The 25,208-nt window shown below is 41.2% G+C and overlaps 2 protein-coding genes across 4 annotated transcripts in view; one reads left to right on the forward strand and one right to left on the reverse strand.

The window, feature by feature from the left end:
- The window catches only part of NAPEPLD (N-acyl phosphatidylethanolamine phospholipase D), a 57,272-nt gene extending 53,881 nt beyond the window's left edge, over positions 1-3,391 (forward strand). For all 3 annotated transcript variants that reach the window (XM_028118483.2, XM_028118486.2, XM_028118487.2), the window contains exon 5: positions 27-3,391. In XM_028118483.2, the coding sequence (XP_027974284.2) occupies positions 27-155 (129 nt within the window). In that variant the 3' untranslated portion in view covers positions 156-3,391. The remainder of the gene's footprint in view (positions 1-26) is intronic.
- Positions 3,382-24,855, reverse strand: ARMC10 (armadillo repeat containing 10). Its single transcript, XM_028118493.2, has 6 exons — positions 24,648-24,855; positions 15,982-16,130; positions 13,102-13,236; positions 10,087-10,263; positions 5,226-5,297; positions 3,382-4,410 (listed from the first exon to the last, which is right to left on the reverse strand). Exons 1-6 carry the CDS (start codon positions 24,784-24,786, stop codon positions 4,159-4,161), a joined length of 924 nt encoding a protein of 307 aa, XP_027974294.1. The 5' UTR covers positions 24,787-24,855; the 3' UTR covers positions 3,382-4,158.
- Positions 24,856-25,208: the final 353 nt, after the last annotated feature.

A 25,208-nucleotide genomic window follows, 5' to 3' on the forward strand; every position in this document is an offset into this window, starting at 1 on the left:
TCTTCCCCTGTCTGCCCCTTTGCCAGCATTACTTGGAGCCCCCAGTGAAGCTGAGTGAGGCTCTAGGAAGATACGGACTTAAGACGGAAGATTTTTTTGTCTTGAAGCATGGAGAATCCAGATACCTCAATACTGATGATGAAAACTCTGAATAAATGTGAGCACAGGAGCTGTTAGTGACAAAGGTATCCTCTAAGCTAGGGAAGACTAAGAAACTCATGAATACGAGGATTTTTTACATTTGGAAACAATTTCGACAAGTTAGTGTCTTGTTTTGCGTGATAACTTGCTACTCCGCCTACCAGGTCATACAGAGAAACAAGAGTTCGGAGGTGGGTCATTTACATAATGAATTGGCAAAGGGGAATTAAAATCCTGTCTCAATGGTAGAAGCATTGCAATGGCTTTTTTTTTTTTACATTTTTTAGTGGTAGAATTTGGAGGTTATGAAAACTGATTTTAAGGTCTCATTTCTGTTCTGGTTAAGGGCCTCCTACAAGGTGAGTCTGTCTAGCAAGATAGATTCAGAGGCCGCACATATAAACCTGTTTCTTATATTCACATGAGAGGATGTGATGACACCGACACCCACATGCTTAGAGCAGCTCTCCTTGCTCCCTCAGGATTAGTTTATATGCCACATGTTAAGTGATTTATTTTTTTAAGCACAGAAACATAGGAGGTTGGGCGAAGTTCCCATTTTTAAAGACTTAATTTTTTAAAAGAGGAAGAGTATTTTCTGTTTCACGCCTACAGTCCCGAATCAGAAGCGGAGCTGGACAGGGGCAGGGAAAGGGGGTGGTTATGAGGACATGATTGGTGACATTTTCTATTTTTAATCTAAAAGTCAGACCTGCTAAGCACAAAGATAGCTGCCAGGAAATATTTTACAAAGATAAATGCAGATCTTAAATAATTCTCTGTATTCCATTTTCCCTCCATCTACTCATTTTCCCTCCTCATTTCTTAGCTCCAACCATGAATATATCAATAAGGTCTATAAATATGTTTTACAGGATTCGGATGGCTTATATTTTTATATTAGATGACCTCTAAGCACGATTCTGCTTTGAGTAAGCTAGTGTGGAATACTAGCAGTTAAAAAAGAAATGGTGATTTTTGGGAATTAGCTGACCCGAGTTCAGTCCTGTAAGGGCTCTGTGGTCACTTGACTGCTCTGAACCTTTCATCAGAGCCGATTGGGTACATCAGAGGCCCAGCCTGTCTTCCCGCTCCCCAGGCTCGGTGAAGTAAACTTTATTCACACAGAATAATCACAATAGGTTTTCTACACCAGATGCTGCCCTAGTGGTAATCTATCTATTTGCACATACATATATATGCACGCCACCTGTTAGCCACTTAATCTCAGTTTTAATCCCGCTTCCACCACAGATTTTGTGTGTATCTGCCACAAATCACCTATGCTCACTGTGCCTCAGTCTCCTCATGTGGAACAAGAGGACATTTTTGACCTACCTCCAAAAAATGTGATTTTTTTTTTTAAAGCACTTTGAGACTCTAAGGGAGAACATTATTTCTTAAGACCTCACTGCCTGATATAGATCGGTAGATCTGAAAGCTGAAAACAGGCTCATGGCTGCTTTTGATAGTGTCTTGTTCTTGCTGCAGATTCAAGCATATATATTTGAACCCTGAGGACTGACAACTTTATCTCCTTTTGTAAATCTGGAGGGTAAGAGCCAAAATAAATGTCAATGATCTTTATCTTACAGCGATGCAAATCAGTCCAGGGGAAATGTGAATATAATGTATGTGAATGTGATTTGGGGCACTTAAGCACAATTTCCCCATAAAATAACCTTCAGGAAAAAACCAACGGAACAACCCTAAACCTTTTCACTCCAAAGGAACATTCTGGCAAGCAGGTGGGAATGGAGCTGGTAGGTTGATGGTGGAAGAGCTTGGGGGGAGGGGGTGGGTGCGGGGCTGGTGCCCTAACGCTCACCTGTGTGGTCGCCTTCCTTGCTGTTGCATGCCGCGTTGAGAATTCACCTCTTACTTCTGCTCTGTGAAGCAGACCAAGTTCGTCTTAATTTCGTCTTCTCCATGAATGGCCTTAACACGATTTCTGCATTCACATATACCGTGTCACTGCGGGTCTCTGAGCACTTTATGTTCTAGTTCTGCTTAATTGGGCCTGCCGTGTTTTTCTAGGCCTGCTCTCTAGCTTTAATTTTTATTACCCTTCACCTTCTTTCTATGCTGACATTTTGTTCGCGAAGAACTGCATGGAGCTTCATCTCTCCTCGTAGAATCGCGCTCGATTTGCGTGGCTTCCATGTTTTCACTTAGCTACATTTTTGAAGGGTTTACGTACAAAAGCAACACCAAATTTTGAAAAATAAGTCAAATCCACTCTCTTGCCTCCATTCAGTCTAAGTATGGCGTAATGCCTTTCACTTGGTCTTCTCTGATCAGTTTCGTTTTGCTCTTTTGATTAGCCAGCAGCCATTGGAACCTGTGAGATTTTACTGACAAGTCCCTTTCTCCTGTGGTAAAGATGTTCCTCCTTGCCCAGAGCCGGGGGAGGGGATCACTCACTGTGGGAAATCTCACCCAGTAAAAACCAAGATGTGCCCTGACCTACAGAGATGAAGATCTATTTTGCACTTTCACTTTGTAATTTTTTTAAGGTAGTTAAAAAGGACTCCCCCTTTTTCTCTAGCATTTTGACATTTCAAACTCAACGCTCTGATTTCCAGGAAATGGGATTAGCTATTCAAACTAAAAACAGAGGAAGAGAAGAGAGATGGGGTTTTATAATCCAATGCTGCTGAAGCCCATCAAAGCCAAATCCTACTTTCTAATTCTGTGCCCATTTTGACTATGTGTTTTCATTAAATAAGGAGGCAGATTAAAAAATTCGTTAATAAGAAGTGTGCCTTTCAGGGAATTAGGACTTTTGTCAGCGATGCAAACCTATAGCCAGCATTTACCCATCAATGCTGTAGCCAGCTGGGAACGTCCTTGGTTTCACCTGAATACTGAATCCTTTTTCTACTGTAAAAATATTTCTTGCAAGTTTGATTTCTGTATCAGGCTAACCCTGCCTGTTTGAGGATTTGTGACTTCCTGTGGAAATCCATGTATTTACAAATGAAATTTAACGTACTTGTACAGCTTTGCCTTAAATACCTGGAGTAGGAACGCTGCTGCTTGCATACTGATATATACCTAGTACTGAGCATGGTGATGGTGAGGAACTGGAATAAGACCTGGCTGAAATGAAATCTATTAATAGTATTTTTATTCCATAAGCTATTGTGACACTATAATGACTAAAATTTACAATGTATGAAAATCTCAGCTAAGTAAAATATGGATGAAAATTAATGAATAAAGTACTATCAAGAGAAAATGTGTATAACCTTGTTTTTTCCTTTTTATTTAAAAAAATTATAAAATTTACACTGATGGTTAAAAAATTCAAATGCTAGAAGAAGGTATACATAGAAAAGTCCTTTCCTCAGTCCCACTCCCGGGAATCTGGGTATGGTTCTAGAAACTGTTCTCTCGATAGAAGCATAGTTTTCATTTAGAAAACACATCCACATTTTCTGGATGCCTTTCCACATGAGCATGTTCAGATTTCCTTGTTTCTTTTAAGATGAGATAAACAGATTAACCAGTTGCTTACGGATGGACATTCCGATCGATCCCGGCCCGCCACACACTGCATCTTCACAGGCTGGCACACCCGGTGGGAGTCGGGAGGACGGGGATTAGACCTCTGGGAGCGCTATGGCTGGCCTGGCCGGTGGCCTCGAAGACTCAGGAACTCTTCACTAGCACAAGGACAGGGTCGTTCCTGCAGCAGCCCTGAACCAACTAGCCAGTCACACACACATGTTGTCTCAGACGGGTGCAAGGTTAGCTCACACATAAAGAAGGCAACTGTCCTGTCACGTCGAGGAAGTAACTGAAGTAAACTCAGCAAATGGCAAAATGAAAAGAAATGGGGTCAGAACAAGCTCTTCCATTCATCTGATAGCAAGAAAGTGGTTCAAAATAAACCGGAAGACCATGGCAGGGTCTAGCTGTGTTAATGATGAAATGTGATATTCACTGTTTAGATTCAGCAGCTGGACGAATTTCAGCTCCCTTAGTAAGAGGGAACATGAAAACCGGGACCAGTCAGAACTTGGGTAGGACTGTTACCTTTTCCTTCACATCCGCATCACGGTGTGCAGCTAAAGCTCTCATTTTCTGGGCACATTCTTCTCCATATAACAGGAAAAACAGGGAACCTTTAGGGAAAGTAGGCTGAATAGCTAAACAGCCTTCTTTTTCGAGGCAGTTATTTATATTCTGAGAGAGTGTAAGAACTCGAAGAAGAATCTCCTTTGCCACATGGCCATCATAAAGGGAAAGAAATGAGGCGTCCACCTGAAAGAGGAAACCGTGTTATTTTAATAATTTATGAAAACATTTTTCATGTGTATTTTCACATTTTAAAACTATATTGATTAAAAAAAAAAAAAACCTGGTCATAGAAAATTATCCCTAAAATCGCCTAACATCAATGTAAAACCTTATGCACCCTTATACTTTATACTAATGGAAAAAAGGTTTCACTGTTTTAGCTGAAAAGTACTATTTTTTTGGAGTCCTAGAAGGTAGTCATTGGGAACAACTCCCATGCCCTTTTTAAGGTCCATCATCCAGTCTTCCTGGGGGCTCCTCAATTCCCCAGACACAGCCTGCCCACTGTACCCTGTGGGGCTGGGGTGCAGGGAGGAGCGGGTCCCTCCCTTACAGGAGTGGAGGCCCATTTGGTGTCCACACCACCTTTGCTTCCTTCAGAACACTTAGCTCTTAATTCTTGTGTTCGTTTGTTTTTGTCCTCATAAGCTGCATGAGTGTGCTCACTGGTGTGTCCTTGGCCCTCGGCTCAGCGTGTGGCGCGTCCTGGGGATTAGTGTTTCAGCACCCGTGAAGAGACATGCGAACACAACCACGTCAAGGGGAAGAGATGCGGTCACATTTATGATTTATGGTTGTTAGGGAGGACCCTTCCAAAATGAGTTTTTCAAAGTAAAATTGGTTCATTACAGAAAATTTATCAAATTCATGTAGGCAAAAAACAAACCCCTGTGCCCCTCACAGATAATCTCTGTTAACACTTTGGGATAAATCTTTCTAGATCTGTCCAAATCTATATATATTTGTATACCTATAAAACAAACATGTCAGCTACTTACTTGGGCACCAAGTAGTCCGTCTGCCATGGCTGGATTTTCAGACAAATTCACAAGCAGTTTCAAAACTTGAACCTGAAAGAAGAATCCTACTGGTTTATTTCAGACCAGCGAGCATGGATTTGCTCTCCTCCGCACACCAACCTCTCACTGCGTCCACGTTTTAAAGTCCGGCCCGGGCTTCACCGTTGGGCTCCAATTCTCTACCCCACGGCGTCCTCTCCTCTACCACACTCCCGGAGCACTTCTCACCCAGCAGAGTTAGAGAAACCGTATTTTTCCATGTTAGGGAGAAGATGGTGACTGTCTCACTGTCTACCCGCCTCGCCGCCTAACTCAGGGTAATAGGCTTAACGTTATGTTACATAAATGATCTTTATTACCGTTACCAGTAAGTGAAATATGATCTTTGGAACAAAAAAAGGAATCTCTCCAAGCCTGGTTTCTTTCTATTTAAGGTATGAAGATCTTGGAACAGTTTGGTTACCAAGACTAGATAAACATATGGTCCTTTTCTTTTTGGTAGGTTACTATGAACCTTTGAGTTTTTTATGTGAAAAATTTTGTAAATCCTTTAAATAGGCAGTAATAATCAGCAAACAAATGTTAACTTAGAGCTGACGAGCTAAACTATCAAAATTCCTATCACGTAACTGGTCAGTACTGTAAGTCCCCCCCCTTATCGTTCCGAGGGGATACATTCCAAGACCCCCAACAGGCCTAAAATCACGGATAACAGCGAACCCTATATATACTATGTTTTCTCCCATACATACATACCTATGCTAAAATTTATAATTATTCACAGTAAGATTAACAACAATAATAAAATAGAACAATTACAGTAATCTGTAGTAAGTTATATGAAAGCGGTCTCTCAAAATACCTTTCCAATTTTAGTATATATGCTGCTGAAGGGAGCACGCTCTCTGAAAATATCTTATTGTTCTGTGCTCTCCCTTCTTGGGAGATGATAAAATGCCTGTGACAAGGTGAAGGGAGGTGAAGGACAGGTGGTGTGACGCCGTGTTGGGCTGCCCCAAGCCGCTGACGGTAAGCCAGAAGGATCATCTGCGTCCCAACTGTGGCTGACAGCAGGTGACAAACCGTGGAAAGTGCAACCACGGACTGGGGGGTGGGGGTGGGTAACTACTGTAATAATGACATTCAAATAGAATTCCTGTTTCAAGACACAGGTCATACAAAGCTATACTTTATACAAGAGACTTGAAGTTACACGAAGTGAGGAGCGGGGAGGGACAAATGTGCTCTCTACTAGACCTGGAAGGGAATCCAGATCTTTATTTTAGAAAACCTTTTTTTATGAAAGAGGCATTGTGTGTTTCCTGTAAAACATTTTTATTATTTATCTATTTTTAAGTAGCCCCAACGTGGGCTTGAACTCACGACCCTGAGATCAAGACCTGAGCTGGGATCAAGAGTTGGATACTTAACCAACTGAGCCGCCCAGGCGCTTCTCCCTATAGAACATTTTTTAAAAAAGTGATTAGCACAAAGGAGAAGGAAATTCACTCTTACTTCCGTGACCAAAACCAATCACTTAATATTAAGTTTTGTTATTTTCTTTCTGGTTTTTTTACACACCTATATACTCACATATTCCTTTGATCATGTTGTACATACTAACTTGTTAAGCAGGATAAAAGGCTTTGCTTAATTAATCAACTATTTAAAAAAAGTTTTATGAAATTAATACATGGTCATGATAAATTTCAAACCATGCAGAGGGGAACCAGGGTGAAAACAAAAGCCACCATCCTATCTGCCCATCCCACCCCCTCCCCCCCAGCAGAAACCCCTGGTAACAGTTTGTTTAGGCAGAGATCATGTTTTTCAAACAGATATTCTTTAGGATTAGAGCCTCTTAAGGTAAGAGAGGAAAGACAACTTCTAAACGTTTGTGCGGATCTGGTCTGGCCTGACTGGCCGCCAGCAAAAAGAATAGGTGTTAGGAATAAACACTTGTCTCCAATGTCAGTGAAGTCTGGATTAAGAAAACAGACAAGAGTTCTGAAACAGGAAGGTCCGAAACCTAGGACAGAAGTCTGGATGAAGTCAAAATCCACAAGGCCCCCTCGTGGCCCACGCGGGCAGGTTTATAACCAGGGAACCGTCATTATTCATAATAATTCAGTTAGGAGCCTGAATTAAAATTCCATGTTGCTATGCTCCGGAAGGGAGTGAAACATGGGAAAATAATTTACAGAGCACAACTGCAGGTATCTCCTGCTTTTTGAATGTCTGTGTTATGCCACCTCCCTTTTATAAAAGATCTACGTTATTGGTACCTGTTTCGATGAACCAAAAGAAATCCAAACAGGATTTTCATTTTTACAAAAAAAGAAAAAAGAAAAGAAAACAGCATTGGGTGTCTGTTTGCAGCGAGCGTTGAGGGGGGCAACACCCCCCCAGAAGTACACTCAGCATGTCAGCATCAAGCAGCCAGATCTTTGAACTGTGTCTGTGAACATCTGCGCTTATCTTGATTTACTTGGTGCATCTGTTCGCAAGATATGTTCCAAGCTATCAGAAAAGTCTGAGAGAGGTTTTTTTTTGGGGGGGGGTGGGGGGGGTTCTGGGAACGCTCAAAAATGTGTCCATATAAATTAATGGTAAGTGCTGCTGTGCTTCACGCCATTTTGGCTTAGGAAAGGTTTCATGGGAACGCCCTAGATCCGGGTAGCGGGGGACAGCTGTGTAGTATTTTGGTTTGAACCATGTTAAGTCCTCTCTCTTATCACATGTGCCGTCTCATGGTGACTCCATGACATTTATTTTAAGCCATTAGTTTTCTTTGCTCTCATTGCAGTTTTATTAACACAAGAATTATTGATGTTAATCTTCCATTATTTATATTTGGTTACGAATCAGTGTTGCGCCCAAAAGGTTGTTATAGTACACTGAGATCTCTTATTAAAAATAAGATTTTTCTTTTTTTTTTTAAAGATTTTTTTTTATTTATTTGACAGAGAGACACAGCGAGAGAGGGAACATAAGCAGGGGGAGTGGGAGAGGGAGAAGCAGGCTTCCCACTGAACAGGGAGCTGGATGCGGGGCTCGATCCCAGGACCCTGGGATCATGACCTGAGCCGAAGGCAGATGATTAACGACTGAGCCACCCAGGTGCCCCTAAAAATAAGATTTCTAAAAAGTCATTTTGGTGGTTATTTACTAAGAAAATATCTAAAACGGGTAGATTTTCTCACAAATGGATTACTGTCCAAAAGTTCATTTGCAACTTGGAACTTTACACTCATTTTTTATGGAGAAACAATGTTATAATTGGTGGTCAGGTTCCCAGACAGACCAAAAAAGCAGATTTTCTATCCTAGAAATGCCGTACCAGGCAATGGAATGGAAAAACAGAACAAAAAAAGAACATACTATTGTGGTATGAGTCATCTTCTAAGAAGTCATAAAATATATTGAAACACAAACCATGTCTGAGACAGATCCATATGGCCCCAAGGCCAGACTCGCCTTGCTCCGAACTCCTTGTTCCTCCTGAGGTTTTGGTAAAGCAGCTGCAGACACAGGCAGAAGAAATCTGTCCTATATTTGTGATGCTATGAGGTAGAGGTAAGAGTTTCCCTGGGGCCTCAGAGGCTGGAAGTTACCTTGTTCCACTGGATAGAGAGATGTCGATGGGTGCATGTGTTTTGGAAATTGCCTATGGATGGGGCATATTTCAAAAATATTGCTAATAAGATTATTACATTTAATTTTGAATGCCTTTGGGTACATCCAGATCCAGCTAACTCTGGCTACTGGAAATGTGGAAAGCCCAGAACAAATTTTAAAAGGGCTATAGTGAGGCTCTCCTGTAACCACATTTGGTAACCCCAGAAATAACCTCAGTGATGTTGAATATTTGGAGTGTGGTCCTTCTAAAATGCTCTGCGTTTTTCTCTCACCTGTGCCAGACAACACAGACCAATATAGTAAAACGCTGATGAAAGACCAACCCAACTAATCAGAGCCTTAGATTAGTCTACCTTCTGTTTTTATGCTATTTCTTGAAAAATGGCACTTGAGAAAAATGCCCACTAATAGGAGAGGTTTACTCAAGTTACTTTCACGGGGTGTCTCCTGAGATCCTACCTAATTAGGACAATCTCTATTGCCTCCTACATCTTTGTAACTGGTTAAAATCAAGCCCCCAGGGGTGCCAGGGTGGCTCAGTCGTTAGGCGTCTGCCTTCGGCTCAGGTTTCATATGATCCCAGGGTCCTGGGATCGAGCCCCGCATGGGGCTCCCTGCTCAGCCGGGAGCCTGCTTCTCCCTCTCCCACTGCCCCTGCTTGTGTTCCCTCTCTAGCTGTGTCTCTCTCTGTGTCAAATAAATAAATAAAATCTTTAAAAAAAAAAAAAAGCACTCAGACATGCATTACTAACTTAAAAGTGGTTTTCAAAAGATTTTTTCTGCAAATGGCTAAATCAAAAAAATGTTTCTAACCTGGAGGTGAGCAAAAAACTCAATTAACCAGCATTATCCCTCAAAGACCCCTTTTAATCAATTGTGTATAATTAAACCTGGTGTGGAGGGGAAGCCAGCTACATCACTTTAGTAAAAGGTAAACTCATTTTCAGAAGAGCAAATGGATGCCAATCTACTGATAAGTGAAATAACACATTTTCACTAATTCATTTTGAAATTGATTACTGGGAGATAAAAATAATTTACTTTCTTGGGCTCACAAAAAGGCTTTTTTAAAAATGAACTTTAAACGTGCGTTTTGAGGGATATCAACTTAAGGTGGAGAACTTAGAAATTCAATTCCAATCTTAATAAGCTTGATGCAACAGCTCTTTGTACTCCCAAGTCATAACGGCTTCATTCGTACCTTGGTACTTCCATTCCCTGTAAGCAGCACATGGAACAGGTCTGTGATGTACTTGCTAAGCATGTGCTGGTGGTCGTTGGTAACTGTCATGTTGGTCAACAATCTCAGCCCAGCCAGCTGTACAGCAGAGTCCAGGGGCCCAGAGAGGACATCCTTGCAGACTTGACAGATGTAAGCCTAGAGGTGTGGGGAAAAAGTGAGCATCTTAGAATCTCCAAAAGTTTGTCTATGACACAGTAACTTTTCTGCACAGCAGAGGAGGACAGTTGTTCAGGGGGAGGCTGGCTCCTCAAAAAAGATGGCGTTTCTATCCCGCCCTCAAACTTTGGTGATTTTTTTTTTTTTTAAAAGCTACCTTTGTTAATGCCAGGCAACGTGCAAGCATTTTACAAATACACCTCACTTACTCCGGAAGATGCCTCTAATGCGGTGGGTGTTATTAATGGCCATTTTACAGACAAGGACAAGTCCTCAAGGAACTCGGATCCTCGCCCCATATTAAGCCAGCTGGTGGAGGAGCAATGTCCAACTCCAGAGACCCTGCTCTCAACACCAGGGGGCTCTCAACTGTTGGGGGCCTCCCAGCTCAGTCTTCCCTTCTGTGTCAACTGCTTTGGACGCACGAGTATAGAGGAGGAAGACCTGTGTGGCCATTCTGCATCGCGGTAAGTACCTTAACAACAGGGTCGAGGAACTGCATCATGTTAGAAGAATAGGGGGGTCAAAATGAAACAGAATTTTTCTCTAGGGTTAGTTCTATCAAAAGTAAGCAGAGGCAAAACTATCTTTGGCCCAATTTTCTCGTTTACCCAGGTATATGGTCTGCGCCTTCCTGACACTGGTGACCACCACTGGCAAAACGTAATGCAATGCCCGCAACACTCCTATTTCACACATGACGGAACGAAACCCACTGTGATGGAAACTTTTCTGACACTGTTTTCTATTTCTGGCCAGGATCTTTCCAGCTTGGAAAAATTATGTCTCACAGATAATTACTATTCACCTAATTAAAAACTCCACCCAAAATTCTAACTGATTAAGAAAAAGTTCCTAATATAAAATGCTAAGAAATGACCAACTGTCCCATAGGCCAGTATTAAGTTTTAGAAAAAAATCCAAAAGTATCCATGTTGCCACAGAAACTAGAATAATGGCAGTAAAGCAAAGAGAGATTAAATTTTTAATCTTGGGTCAGAGCTAAATGACATTTACGAGCCACCTGGTTCTCTTTGGCCACAATTTCAGCACACATCTGTCCTTCAAAAAAAAATGCCATTTCCTCAGCTCTTTATAAATCATATATTTTCATAAGATGCTGATGCCTTTCAAAGCATTTCCCAAAATGTGTCGAGCATTTAGATCCTTATTATCTTTGAGTCTTTTCACCGGTTCACGTTTAGCAACAAGATCACCAAGTGGACCAGCTCAGTTATTTCTGGGGCTGTGCCTACCTCCCCTTGCTCTGCTTTCTCTTGGAATTCCCTCCTTCCCCAACTCTGCTTGTAGAATCATTAGACATTCCTTTTTTTTTTTTTTTAAGATTTTATTTATTCCCGGGAGAGGAAGGGAAGGAGAGAAGGAGGAGCAGAGGGAGAGGGACAAGCAGACCCCGTGCTGAGCGTGGGGCCTGACAGGCGCTCCATCCCAGGACCCCGGGACCATGACCTGAGCCGAAACCAAAAGTCAGACGCCCCAAAACCTTAGACATTCTTTAGAGCCAAGCCGCACTCAACCTTTTACAAAACTTTTGGATGAGATCTCTCCTTTCCATGTACTCAACAATGTTTTACATTTTTCCTGAAAGTACTTCATCATGTTCTACTTTGCATCACAACTATTTATGGACTTGCCTTTTCTCTCCTTCTAGCTTTCTTAAAACAAGATTTAATCATGTTCATTTCTAAACTCTGTACCACAGAGCAGAAGCTCAATAAATGTTGAAATAACATAAGTTCCTAATTTGTTTTATTTATCTGCTGATATTATCAGACTCTGGCCAGGTTCCTTCACCACAGCTGGATTAAAGTGAATCCCAAATTCAAAAGCCCAATGCAGCTCTTACTGGCTGGTTCAGATTCCTCCTTCCCCTGCCTTATTCTCCATAAAAAACGGGCAGAGGACCTAAATAGATATTTTTTCCAAGAAGACCTACAAATGGTCAATAAGTACATGAAAAGATGCTCAACATCACTCATCATTAGGGAAATCCAAATAAAAACCACAATATCACCTCACACCCGTTAGAATGGCTACTGTCAAAAAGACAACAAGTGCTGGCGAGGATGTGGCAAAAAGGAATCCTTGTGCTCTGCTGGTGGGAATGTAAACTGGCGCAGCCATTATGAAACACAGTATGGCGGTTCCTCGAAAAATTAAAAATACAAACTACCATATGATCCAGCAACTCCAGTTCTGGGTATTCATCTGAAGACCTTGAGAAGAATAATTTGGAAAGCTATACGCACCCCTCAGGTTCACTGCAGCACTACTCATAATAGCCAAGACACAAGAACAACCTGTGTTGACAGATGAACGAATAAAGCAAATGTGGTCTGTGTATACAATGGGAAAACTTTCAGCCATAAAAAGGAAGGAAATCCTGCCATTAGCAACAAATGGATGGACCTTCAGGGCATTACACTAAGTGAAATAGGACAGAGAAAGACAGATACTAGAGATATCTCTTATATGTGGAATCTAAAAAAGCCAAACTCACAGAGACAAGAGTGTGATATGGTAGCTTCTGGGGTGGAGGGATACATGAAACGGGGAGATCTGCTCACAAGGTACAGACTTCTAGTTACAAGATGAATAAGTTCCGGGATCTAATGTACAGCAGGGTGACTATACTGTATTATATACTTGAAAGGTGCTAAGAGAATAGATCGTCAGTGTTCTCACCATGTAGACACAAAGGGTAACTATGTGAGGTGATGGAGGTCCTCACTAACCCTATGGTTGTTTTCTCTCATTTATAGAAAACTTAGTCACTTGCAATTTCAGATAACTTACCTTTATCTTGACTTGATTGTCAACATTCACACTCAGGTTATTCAATGCATTTAAAGCTTTCTCTTTAATACTGTGGTTGGGATTATTGATTTTGCTTCCAATGATTGGAATACCACCCAATTCACGAATAATGACCTAAGAGGGGGAAAAAACAGGACCATCACTTCAATACATACTCCCTTCATCAAATTTTTTGCATCCACAAATACAAATAAAAATTAATGACTCTTTGGAAATACCTTTCCTATGCATAATCTGTAATTCTTATTTTAAAAAATTGCTTTCTATAATTTTAAAGGTAAAGAAAATAAGATTGAAAATAAATTAAGATATATAATTGTTTAAAAACTATAGCTTGGAGATCTACAATGAAGATTTGTAGAGCTACTGAAATGATCTCAAAGCAATTTATGGACAAATTATTTTACTTTGAAATACCTTTTCTATTACAGACACATTTGGAAAAGTATGTTATGATTTAGGATACTAAAGTAACATTTTGCTAAAATGTATTCTTTGGACTAATACAAATCCTTCAAGATGGTTTTTTTTTTTAATATTTTATTTATTTATTTGACAGAGAGAGAGGGAACACAAGCAGGGGGAGTGGGAGAGGGAGAAGCAGGCTCCCCGCTGAGCAGGGAGCCCGATGCGGGGCTTGATCCCAGGATCCTGAGATCACGACCCGAGCCAAAGGCAGCCGCTTAACAACTGAGCCACCCAGGTGCCCCTCCAAGATGTTAATAGACGTTCCATTAAGACAAGGGAGGTTCTGCGGTTAGGTAGGTAAGTTTGAGAAACTCTGGGTATAAATGTAGACACTTCTTTATTGTGAAGTATTCCTATGTTCATGAGTGCTGGGAATCTCCAAGAGGGGAGCACTGAATAGAGTATTTCCATAAACTGTACACAAAAAAAAGAGGGTCATTTCTCAGTGCGGGGGTGGATTTGGGGGAAGCACCTTTCAACATCTTGAAGAATTAGAGTTCTACAGAATTTGTGAAATGATGCCCAAATTTTCAAAGAAAAAAGAATCTGGGGAATTTTCACAATCGGTGGCAACACTATGCTATTCTGCACCTTTGGCCCCAACTGAACGATACATTAACTGCTTCAATTCGTACCAGAAAAATAAGCTGAGAATTACTCCTGTCAGGACAAAACATGCCCTTCTATGAGAAAAAGAATGAAAGAGTATCCTGGCGTCATCCACTTTTTACCAACAGCCCCAAACCCTACTCTACCATCAAGAGTGGCTCAGCACTGGGACAAAAAGAAACTCCCTGTGCAATCCCACGTTCTTCCTAAGAATTTGTGATTACTAGAAAACAGTTTTGTTTTTTTTTTAAACTATCCTATTAAGGGTCGCCTGGGTGGCTCAGTCATTAAACGTCTGCCTTCGGCTCAGGTCATGATCCCAGGGTCCTGGGTCAAGCCCCGCATCGGGCTCCCTGCTCAGTGGGGAGCCTGCTTGTGTTCTCTCTCGCTATGTTTCTCTCTGTCAAATAAATAAAATCTTAAAAAAAAGAACTATCCTATTAAGGCAGACCAAGGCACTATAATTTATGATGAGACACTGATTCCCATTGCCCAGGAAAGTGCTTGTTCAACCAGTGACTATGGATCCATTATCCCTACAGTTTGTTTCAGAGGATCTAAAGCGATGGCATCAGAAACGGCTCCAATTAGTCACCATCTGTTGTTTTTGTTTGTGTGGCATCTCTCCCCACTGGGGCAGAGCACCTCCTCTCTCCCATCTAGTCCCCGATGGGGCTGCTGGCTGAATGTGCTCCCATCCATCCCTGCTGTTCAGCTGTGGGATGCTCCCGAGAGCTCGGGGGTGCCTTAGCACAGCATCTCATCCGAAGGACTGGCGCCTGATCCTGGCCGAGCAACTCCACCATTTGGATCATGAGCCACAGGGATGAAGGCTTTGGAGACCAGGGGCTTTCTGTCCATCCCGGTGATGAAAACCTCTTTGTGGCCAGAGAGACAAAAAAAAAAAAAAGCCCAATACACAAAAAGGAACAGGGCTGAGCAGAGCCAAAAGATGGAGGGAGGGAGAGCTCTGATCATGCTCTCTGTAACCTTAAATTGTTTTCATTTGTGCCTGAAGCCAGGGCCATTGTTGGATGTCCAAGTTAACTGAGCTCAGTACTTTCCCTTTTTGGTTTAAAACAATTTAAGTTGGGTTGTCACTTGCAAAAGAAAGAATACAGGTAATCAACAAATATCCTTTAAATCTCCCTATAAATCTCAAGAGCTTTACGGTAAACCTTGCCATGCTGGAAAATACTTGACTGAAAGAGTATAAATTCAACATAATTTTGTTTTCATGACAAAGTCAACGAAAGGCATCAGCTGAAAATCATTACAATTATTTTTTTTTTTAACGCTTTCTCCACGGGGAGAAGGAAGCATTCAAATTAAGTGCTTTAGACTTGGTGTTAAATCTCTACTGGTAGAAGCCGCTTACACTGGTTAGCGGTTGTTAATGGCCCATGGCCCCCATGCATCAGAACCCCACCCTCAAGACCTATATAAAATGGAAAGTATGTTCTTCAATGTTAGAGATGCTTTCACTGTTCTCCTGCAACACTATTGAATTTTAAATAATTTAAAAGGCCACGCAATGCTAAGTGGAGTAGATCACACTTATCACAAATGTGACCAATTCCTAGGGATCTAGAATCCCAGGAATACGAATGTCACTATTCGGCCTTGCTTTTCAGAAACAAACAAACACTATGCTGTAGGTACACATCCCCACACTGTACAGATGAGGAGAGTGAGGCTCCGGGATTAAATGCCTTATCAGAGTCACAATTAACTGCCAGTGTGTAAGAATGGGAGGCGCCCATTCTGAGATGAGGTACTTACTTGGTTAGCTGAAAAGGCTGCATTGTTACCCAGAGTGACCAAAGCTCTTTCAGTAATTACAGGATCATCAATTGACTCAAGCAGGTAGAGGAGTTTCTGGAGCTGGTCAGCGTTTAGGACATCATCATATGAGCCATTGGTTAAGTCTTCTGCAGAAGAACAGAGTTATTTAAAATCAGTATGAGAGTTAAAAAAATTTTTTTTAAGAGAGCACACAAGTGTGTGAACAGGGGTAGAGGGCCAGGGGGGAGGGACAGAGGGAGAATCTTAAGCAGGCTCCACGTCCAGCATGAGCCTGACACGGGGCTCAATAACATGACCCTGGGATCATGACCTCAGCTAAAATCCAGTCTGACCCTTAACTGACTGAGTCACCCAGGTGCCCCTAAAAAAAATTTTTTTTAATTTAAAAGACTATATATATGAGAGAGAGAAAGTGAAAGAGCACAAGCAGGGGGAGGGGCAGAGGGAGAAGCCGACTCCTTGCTGAGTGTGGAGCCTGATGTGGGGTTCCATTGAAGGACCCTGGGATCATGACCTGAGCTGAAGTCAGACACTTGACCAACGAGCCACCCAGGCGCTCCTAAAAGTTTTTTTTAAACAATACTGAATGCACACTCTGATGCCAGGCACGGTTTTAAGCACTTCATGTGCTTTATCTAATTTAATCTTCAAGTAACCTTTGGTAAAAGATACTATTATAAGTCTCAATTTATAGATGGGAAACTGAGGCTTATAGACATTAAGAAATTAGCCAGTGGGGGCACCTAGGTGGCTCTGTTGGTTAAGCATTCGACTCTTGATCTCAGCTCAAGTCTTGATCTCAGGGTGGTGAGTTCAAGCCCTGTGTTGGGCTTCATGCTCGGCATGGAGCCTACTTTAAAAAAAAAAAAAAGAAATGAGCCAATGGTCACTCGGTATTTCTTAGTAAGGCACCGCATGCCAGAACATTTTCTGTTTCTTCTTTTAAAAAACCAGGTACGTGTATCCAATGGAACACTTGCCTAGAGGTATAGGTTAATTAAGGAAAAGGATTTACATTAAGCAGACCTTTTCTTTCTTTCTTTTTTTAAAGATTTTATTTATTTATTTGATAGAGAGAGACACAGCGAGAAAGGGAACACAAGCAGGGGGAGTGGGAGAGGGAGAAGCAGGCTTCCCGCCGAGCAGGGAGCCCGATGTGGGGCTTGATCCCAGGACCCTGGGATCATGACCTGAGCCGAAAGCAGACGCTTAACGACTGAGCCACCCAGAAGCCCTGTACCTTTTCTTTCTAAAAATACATACCAAATTATTGGGGCGCCTGGGTGGCTCAGTTGTTGGGCATCTGCCTTCAGCTCAGATCATGATCTCAGGGTCCTGGGATGAAGCCCCACATCGGACTCCCTCCTCGGTGGAGAGCCTTCTTCTCCCTCTCCCTCTGCCTGCCACTCTGCCTACTTGTGCTCTCTATCTCTCTGTCAAATAAATAAAAATCTTAAAAAAAATAATTAAATTCTGAATAATGTGATGGTGGTGGGTAAATCACTTTTTTATAAATCCAGTATGAAAGCTAAAAAACATAGTAAAAATAACTATCAGTGCAACAATTTGTTAAGGGATACATTAGACAAAAAGATGTGAACTGTGATATCAGAAACAGAAAATGTGTGTATGTGGGGGGAGTAAGAATGTAGAGCTTTAGAATGCATTCAAACTTTGGTTATTATCAACTTCAAACAGACTGTTACAAGACGTTTTATGTAAGCCTCATGGTAACCACAAAGCGAAAACCTACGGTAGATAAAGAAACATTGAAGGGAAAGGAATCTAAACACCACTACAGAAAACCATCACCAGAGAGCAAGAGAAGAAAGGAACAAAGGAATTACAAAACAGCTACAAAGCTATTAACAAAATGGCAATAAGTCCATACCTACTGAAAATTATTTTAAATGTAAGTGGACTAAATTCTCCCATCAAAAGGCCTAGAGTGGCTGAATGGATAAAAAAGACCCAATTCACATTCTGTTTCTGGTCATCCATTGTAACATATGGTGAGTTTTTCCACATCATCAAGCAATTCTTGGACACCAGCTGGTTCTACAATTCCACTCAATTCTGACACTATCTACCTGCATCAAATCCTCCCACAGGTTACAGGCTCAGTTCTCAAAGACTGCCCCCCCCCTTCAGCTCATAGAACTCAGAGAAAATTTTACTTACTAGGTTTATTACCCTCTAATTTTAGTATATTTTCTGCTGAAGCGAGCACAGTTTACTACCCTCTAGTCACAAGTTTGGCTCCCCTGGCAACAAGATCCCAACCTTAGGGTGCTGTTCAAGTCATCCATTAACATAACAAAAGATATCTTTATAGCTCACGGCACTTAGGAAATTCTGAGGGTTTTAGAAGCTTTGTGCCAGAAATGGGGATGAAGAATAAATATGTATTTCTTATTCAAAATCACAATATTGCACTAATTATATGCTGTCAAGAGACTCACTTCAGCTTTATGGATACACACAAAGACTGAAAATGAAGGGAGGGAAAAAGGTATTCCATACAAATGGAAAGCAAATGGAAACTATAAAAAAAGCTGGGGTAGCTACACTTTTAGTAGACAAAGTAGATTTTAAAACAAAGATTGTACTAAGAGACAAAGAAGATAATTATATAATTATAAAAGGATCAATCTAATATAACGTTTGTAAATATGTATGTACCCAACACAGGGGCACCTAAATATATAAAGTAAATATAATCAGACCTAAAGGGAGAAATAGACTTCCAGTACAATAGTAGGAAACTTCAATACTCTACTTTCATCAATGGATAGGTCACCCAGACAGAAAATTGATAAGGAAACACTGGACACGTTAGACCAGATGAACTTAACAGACATTTACAGAACATTCTATTCAAAAGCAGAAGAGAGGGCACCTGGGTGGCTCAGCCGGTTAAGTGTCTGCCTTCAGCTCAGGTCATGATCCCAGGGTCCTGGGATCGAGCCCCACATCAGGCTCCCTGCTCTGTGGGAAGCCTGCTTCTCCCTCTCCTATTCCCCCTGCTTGTATTTTCTCGCTGTCAAATAAATAAATAAAATCTTAAAAAAAAAAAATCTTTTTTTAAAATCTTAAAAAAAAAAAAAGCAGAATAGGATGTTCTTCTTAAGTGCACATGGAACATTCTCCAGGATAAATCATATGGTAGGCCACAAAGTAAGTCTTAATAAATTTAAGAAGACTGAAATAGTATCATACATCTTTTTCAACTATAAGGTAGTGAACTAGAAATAAACTACAAGAAAAACAGAAAATTCACAAACATATGGAGATTAAACATGCTACTGAAAAATTAGTCAAAGAAGAAATCAAAAGAGAAATAAAAAAATATTGAGGTAAATGGAAATAGAAATACAATATACCAAAACTTACGGAATGAAGCAAAAACAGTTTTAAGAGGGAAGTATAGAGTGCTAAATGCTTACATTATTAATAAGAAAGATTTCAAATAAACAACCTAACTTCACACCTCAAGGACCCATAAAAAGAACAAAGCCCAAAGTTAGAAGGAAGGAAATAACAAAGATCAGAGCAGAAATAAATGAAATAGAGAGTAGGAAGACAATAGATCAATGAAACTAAGAATTGGTTTACTGAAAAGATGAACAAAATAGGCAAACCATTAGCTACACTTACCAAGAAAAAAGAGAGGACTCAATGAAATGAGAAATTAAAAAGGAGACATTACAATTGATACCACAAAAATACAAAGGATCGTAAGAGAGTATTAGGAACAATTATATGCAAACAAATTGAGCAATCTAGAAGAAATGGAAAAATTCCTAGAAATACATAACCTACAAAGACTGAATTGAAGAAATGAAAAATCTGATCAGAACAATTACTAGTAAGGAGATTGAATCAGTAATCAAAAATCTCCCAACAGACAAAAGTCCAAGACCACAGGGCTTCATTAATGAATTCTACCAAATTCTTCAAAGAATACCAATCCTCAAACTCTTCCTAAGAACAGAAGAGGAGGGAACACTTCTAAACCCATTTTACAAAGCCCGTATTACCCTGATACCAAAATCAGACAAGGACACAAGAAAGAAAATTACAGGCCAAAATCCATGATGGATACAGATGTAAAAAACCTCAACAAAATATTAGCAAACAATACATTAAAAAGATCATACACCATGATCAAGGGGAATGTATCCTTGGGACACAAAGATGGCTCAATAGCTGCAAATTGATCAGTATGATACACCATAGTAACAAAATGAAGGATAAAAATCATATGATCATCTCAACAGATGCAGGAAAAGCATTTAACAATATCCAACATCCATTCATGATAAAAACTCTCAACTAAAAGGGTACAGAGGGAATGTACCTCAACATAACAAAGGCCATATAGGATAAACCCACAGCTAACAAACTCAATGGTGAAAGACTGAGAGCTTTTCCTTTAACATCAAGAACAAGATAAAGATGTCCACTCTCACCACTTTTATTCAATATAGTACCAGAAGTCTTGGCTAGGGCAATCAGGCAAGAAAACAGAGATAAAAGGCACCCAAATCAGAAAGGAAAAAGTAAAACTATTTGCAGGCGACATTATATTATATAGAGAAATCCCTCAAGACTCCACCTGAGAATACACAGGTTCAGCAAAATTGCAGGATACAAAATCAATATGAGAAAATGAGTTGCATTTCTATACACTAATAACAAACTATCAGAAGGAGAAATTAAGAAAACAACTCCATTTACAATTACATCAGAGAGAACAAAATACCTACGAATTAATTTAACCAAGGAGGTAGGTACACAGACCTGTACACTGAAAACTGTAAGACACTGATGAAAGAAATTGAAGAAGACACAAATAAACTGGAAGTTATTCATGCTCACAGATTGGAAGAATTAATATTATTAAAATGTCCATATTACCCAAAGCAATTTACAGATCCAATGCAATCCCTACCAAAATTCCAATGGCATTTTCACAGAAATAGAACAATCCTAAAATTTGTATGGAATGATAAAAGACCCCAAATGGCCAAAGCAATCTTGAGAACAAAGCTGGAGGCATTGTGCGCCCTGCTTTCAAAATACATTACAAAGCTATAGTAATCAGAACTGTATGGCATTGGCATAAAAACAGACACAGAGATCAATGGGACACAAGAGCCCAGAAATAAACCTATGCATCTATGGTCAATTAATTTATGACAAAGCAGCCAAAGAAATACAACGGGGAAAAGACAGTCTCTTCAGTGAATGATACTGGGAAAACTGGACAGCCACATGTAAAAAGATGAAACTGGACCACTATTTTACATCATACACAAAAATCAACTCATAATAAAGTCTTGAACGTAAGACTTCAAACCATCAAACTCCTAGGAGAACACATAGGCAGTAAGCAACTTGACATAGGTCTTTGCATGATTTTTTTAGATTTGACACCAAGACCAAAAGCAACAAAATAAACAAGTGGACTGTATCAAATTTAAAAACTTCTGCACAGCAAAGGAAACCATCAATAAAATGAAAAGGCAACCTATAGAATGGGAGAAAATATCCCCAAGTCATATATCTGATAAGCAGTTAATATCCAAAATATATAAAGAACTCATGCAACTCAACAGAATAAAACCCAAATAATCATTTAAAAAAAAAAAAGCAGAGGATCTGAATAGCCATTTTTTTCCGAAGACATATAAATGGCCAACAGATACATGAACGTGCTCAACATCAGTAATCACCAGGGAAATGCAAATCAAAACAATAAGGTGTCACCTCACACCTGTTAGAATGGCAGTATCACAGAGAGAGGAAAACAAAAAACCCCAAAAGATAAGAGATAACAAGTGTTGGTGAGGATGTAAAGAAGAGGGAACCCTGGTGCACTGTTGGTGCGAATGTAAACTGGTATAGTCACTATGGAACACAGTTTGGAGGTTCCTCAAAAAATTAAAAATAGAACTACCACATGATCTAGCAATTCCACTTCGGGGAATTTATTTGAAGAAAATGAAGTCACTATCTTGAAAAGACGTATGCATCCCCATGTTCACTGCAGCATTATTTATAACAGCAAGACAGAGAAACAACCTTAGTGTCCACTGATGGATGAATGGATAAAGAAAATATGGTCTAGATATATATATGGAATATTGAAATGGTGGAATATTTCTGCCATTTGCAACAACTTGGGTGAACTCTGAGGGCATTATTCTAAGTGAAACAAGTCAGACAGGAAAGAAAAACAAATACTAAATAATCTCACTTATATGTCGAATCTAAAAAAAAGAAAAACGAAAAAACTGAATTCATAAATACAAACAGATTGACTGGGGTTGACAGAGGCAGGCAAAGGGGGAGTGTAAAATGGATGAAGGTGGTGAGAAGTACAAACTTAAGGATAAATACATCTTAGGGAAGCAATGGACAGCTTGGTGACTACAGTTAGCAAGCAATACTGTATTGTATACTTGAAAGTTGCCGAGAGTAAATCTTAAAAGTTCTCATCACAACAACAAAAAAATGTACAACTATGTGAGGTGTGAGATGTCAACTAAACTTACTGTGGTGATCATTCTGCAATATGTACAAATACAAATACCTGAATCAAATATATAAAATTTAACCAAATATATAAACATTATCTATATTCGATATTATATTGTATACCTATCACTAACATAATGTTATATATCAATTATATCTCAATTAAAACAAAAAAGGTCATCTTCTGAAATCTAAAGATGATGCTGAAAAAAGGGGTACTTGTCAAGTCTTCAGATAAAGGTATGTAGCTTCAGGAAGAAGGGACCATGAACAACTTACTTTGTAAGCTGCCTGACCTAAGATAACAGTGACTTTGGAAACTGGTAAAATTAAGTTTAAAAGTAAGACTTTGTCGGTGTTCACCAGGTCCCGTCAGTGTGAGAGGTATCTGAATCCAGAAATCTCTCTCACACAAAGACAACAAATTAGGCTTTGTGAGGGTAAATAAAATGAAAACTGCTTTTTCCTTTGTGCCAAAAGGGAAACAGACCTTCTCCCTACTGTTTTCTCCGAGTATCTCCTTGAGTAAACTTGTAGAGTTGACCCTCGACAATGCAGGGTTTAGGGGTGCCAACCCCAGAGCAGTTGAAAATCCATGTGTATAACTTTGGACTCCCCTAAACTTAACAACTAATAACCTGCCATTAACTGGAAGCCTTACTGAAAAGTCAGTTAACATATATTTTGTATGTTATATGTCTTATATACTATATTCTTACAATAAAATAAGCTAGAGAAAATGTTAAGAAAATCATAAGGAAGATACACTTACAGAACTGTACATATTACCAGAAAAAGATCTCCATGTAAGTAAACCTGAGCAGTTCAAAACCCCCATGTTCAAGAGTCAGCTATAACTGTAAATCCTTTGTCTGTCTCTTTCAATATAAATGAATATGTTTTTAAAAGCTAAGTAACCCTCTTGCAAGTTTACAACACAAGAAAGTCTTTCTTAGGGGCTTTAGGGTCATCTGTTTGAAATGTAAACATCAAGAAAGAGGGAGCCCAGATCTCTGAGTTTAGCCTTGGCACCTGGCTCTGTGTTGTAACCACCTGCTTATCAAAAAGATGCTAAGTCTTCTTTTTCCTTTGGATAAAGGCAATTAGCTAACACAGCCACCTCAATTACCAGTTTTTTGGATGAACTACGTGTAAATGGTGCTAGATCAAGCCCTTTCTTAAGAACAAGTTACTGTTTTTCTTGAGAACATGCAGGTAATATGAAATAGATTTTATCTGCCTAGGTACATAAAGGGGTGAGAATTCTGTCTTTTCAATCCCATTAGCTGATTGCCTGGGATGGGCACAGCAATCTAGTTTAATGCTCATTCAACAATAAAACTTTAGTTCTTTTCTATATTTGTAGAGAGGAGTTTCTTGGTTGGTAAGAGATTTTATTTTTAATTATTTCTGTAACAGCGTCCATGACCTGAACTTTCCCTCCAGAACATCCAGCAAATCCTCAGAATCCGGAATCCATCAACCGACTTTTGGACGGCAACGTAACCATGCACTTCTTCGCCAGAAGGGTACTCCCTTCCCCATGCAGACAACTGTTTCAAACTGATATGTACAACGATGTCTGTTATCTCCAGGATCTCTCTGCAACTTTGTATATGAAGTCACTATAGTGACTTCTCCCAGGGAAACTTCATGCACAGTTTCATCCACCGCTCCAGGCCCCGCAACACCCAGGCCACGGCAGGCGGAATCCCTTTGGTAACACAAAGGCCGGGAGCAAGCTTTAACTAGAGGGGCAATTGACATGCTTTTGAGAAACCCAACCAATCCTCCACTGTGACGCCGCACTCAGGCAGGAAAATTTGGGCAACTTTTCATCCTGGGATTTTGAACTAAGTGGAGGCAGGGGGCGGCTCAGAACCCTACACGCACCCAATCATGTGGATGATCCGTCCTCTGCACCTGGGCTTCTCGACCTGGCCATGCTCACGAGCCTCCCTCCCTCCCCGGGTTCGGCTTCTTTGGCTGCGAGCACGGGAGAGCTACGAGCGGCTGCTGTCTTCAACCTTCACCCCAGGGATAACACCCAGCCCCGGTCCGCCGTCCCCGGCCACCTTTCGGGCACCCTGTGGCCTCACCTGCGGAGCGCGAGGGGCGCAGCCGAAGCCCACGGCCGCCTTGCCGCTGGCCCCGCATCAGCTTGTAAATGCAGTAGCAGGCGCCAGCCCCGAGGACCAGACCCGCCGCCACCCAGCCCACGGCCCGGGCGCCGCCCATGCTGGCGCTGGGGCGCAGCGCGGGCCCTGGCGCGGGAGGTACCCGAGCGATAGCCCGCGGAGGAGAAAGGAAATGGGTCTGAGCTCCGCCTCCCGGAAACGGCCCTGCTAAAACAGTAAAACCGCCCACTGCGGCCCCCGAGCGTCCCGGCAGCTTGGCAGGGGCGGGGCGGGGGGGGGGGCAGGACTACGTGAAGAGCCGCAGGGACTGCACGCCCCGCGGGGACACACCGGTGGCCGCGGCCGCCGCCCGGAGGCAGACTTCCTCTCCCTTCCGCCGGGCCTAGGGCTCGCCTTCCTCCCGTCTCCCTCCCGGCTGCCCAGACCTTGGGGGCGCGGGCCTGCGCGCGCCGCGTCCGCCCGCCCCTCCCCCCCGCCCCGCCCCGCCCCGTTGCCGGGGCAACGCCGGGACGCGCTAGCCCC

The sequence above is a fragment of the Eumetopias jubatus genome, unplaced genomic scaffold, assembly GCF_037043125.1.
Source record: "Eumetopias jubatus isolate StellerSeaLion01/CBP00866 unplaced genomic scaffold, mEumJub1_p1.0 scaffold_14, whole genome shotgun sequence".
Lineage (NCBI taxonomy): Eukaryota > Metazoa > Chordata > Mammalia > Carnivora > Otariidae > Eumetopias > Eumetopias jubatus.

What these genes read in the sequence shown, in the direction of transcription:
- ARMC10 (XM_028118493.2), bottom strand. Translation starts at nt 24,786, where the DNA reads ATGGGCGGCGCCCGGGCCGTGGGCTGGGTGGCGGCGGGTCTGGTCCTC. An exon ending in CAGCCTTTTCAGCTAACCAA is followed by an intron (nt 13,237 to 15,981) that starts GTAAGTACCTCA and finishes TCCCCCTCTTAG; the next exon opens with GTCATTATTCGTGAATTGGG. An exon ending in ACGGACTACTTGGTGCCCAA is followed by an intron (nt 4,411 to 5,225) that starts GTAAGTAGCTGA and finishes TTCCTCTTTCAG; the next exon opens with GTGGACGCCTCATTTCTTTC.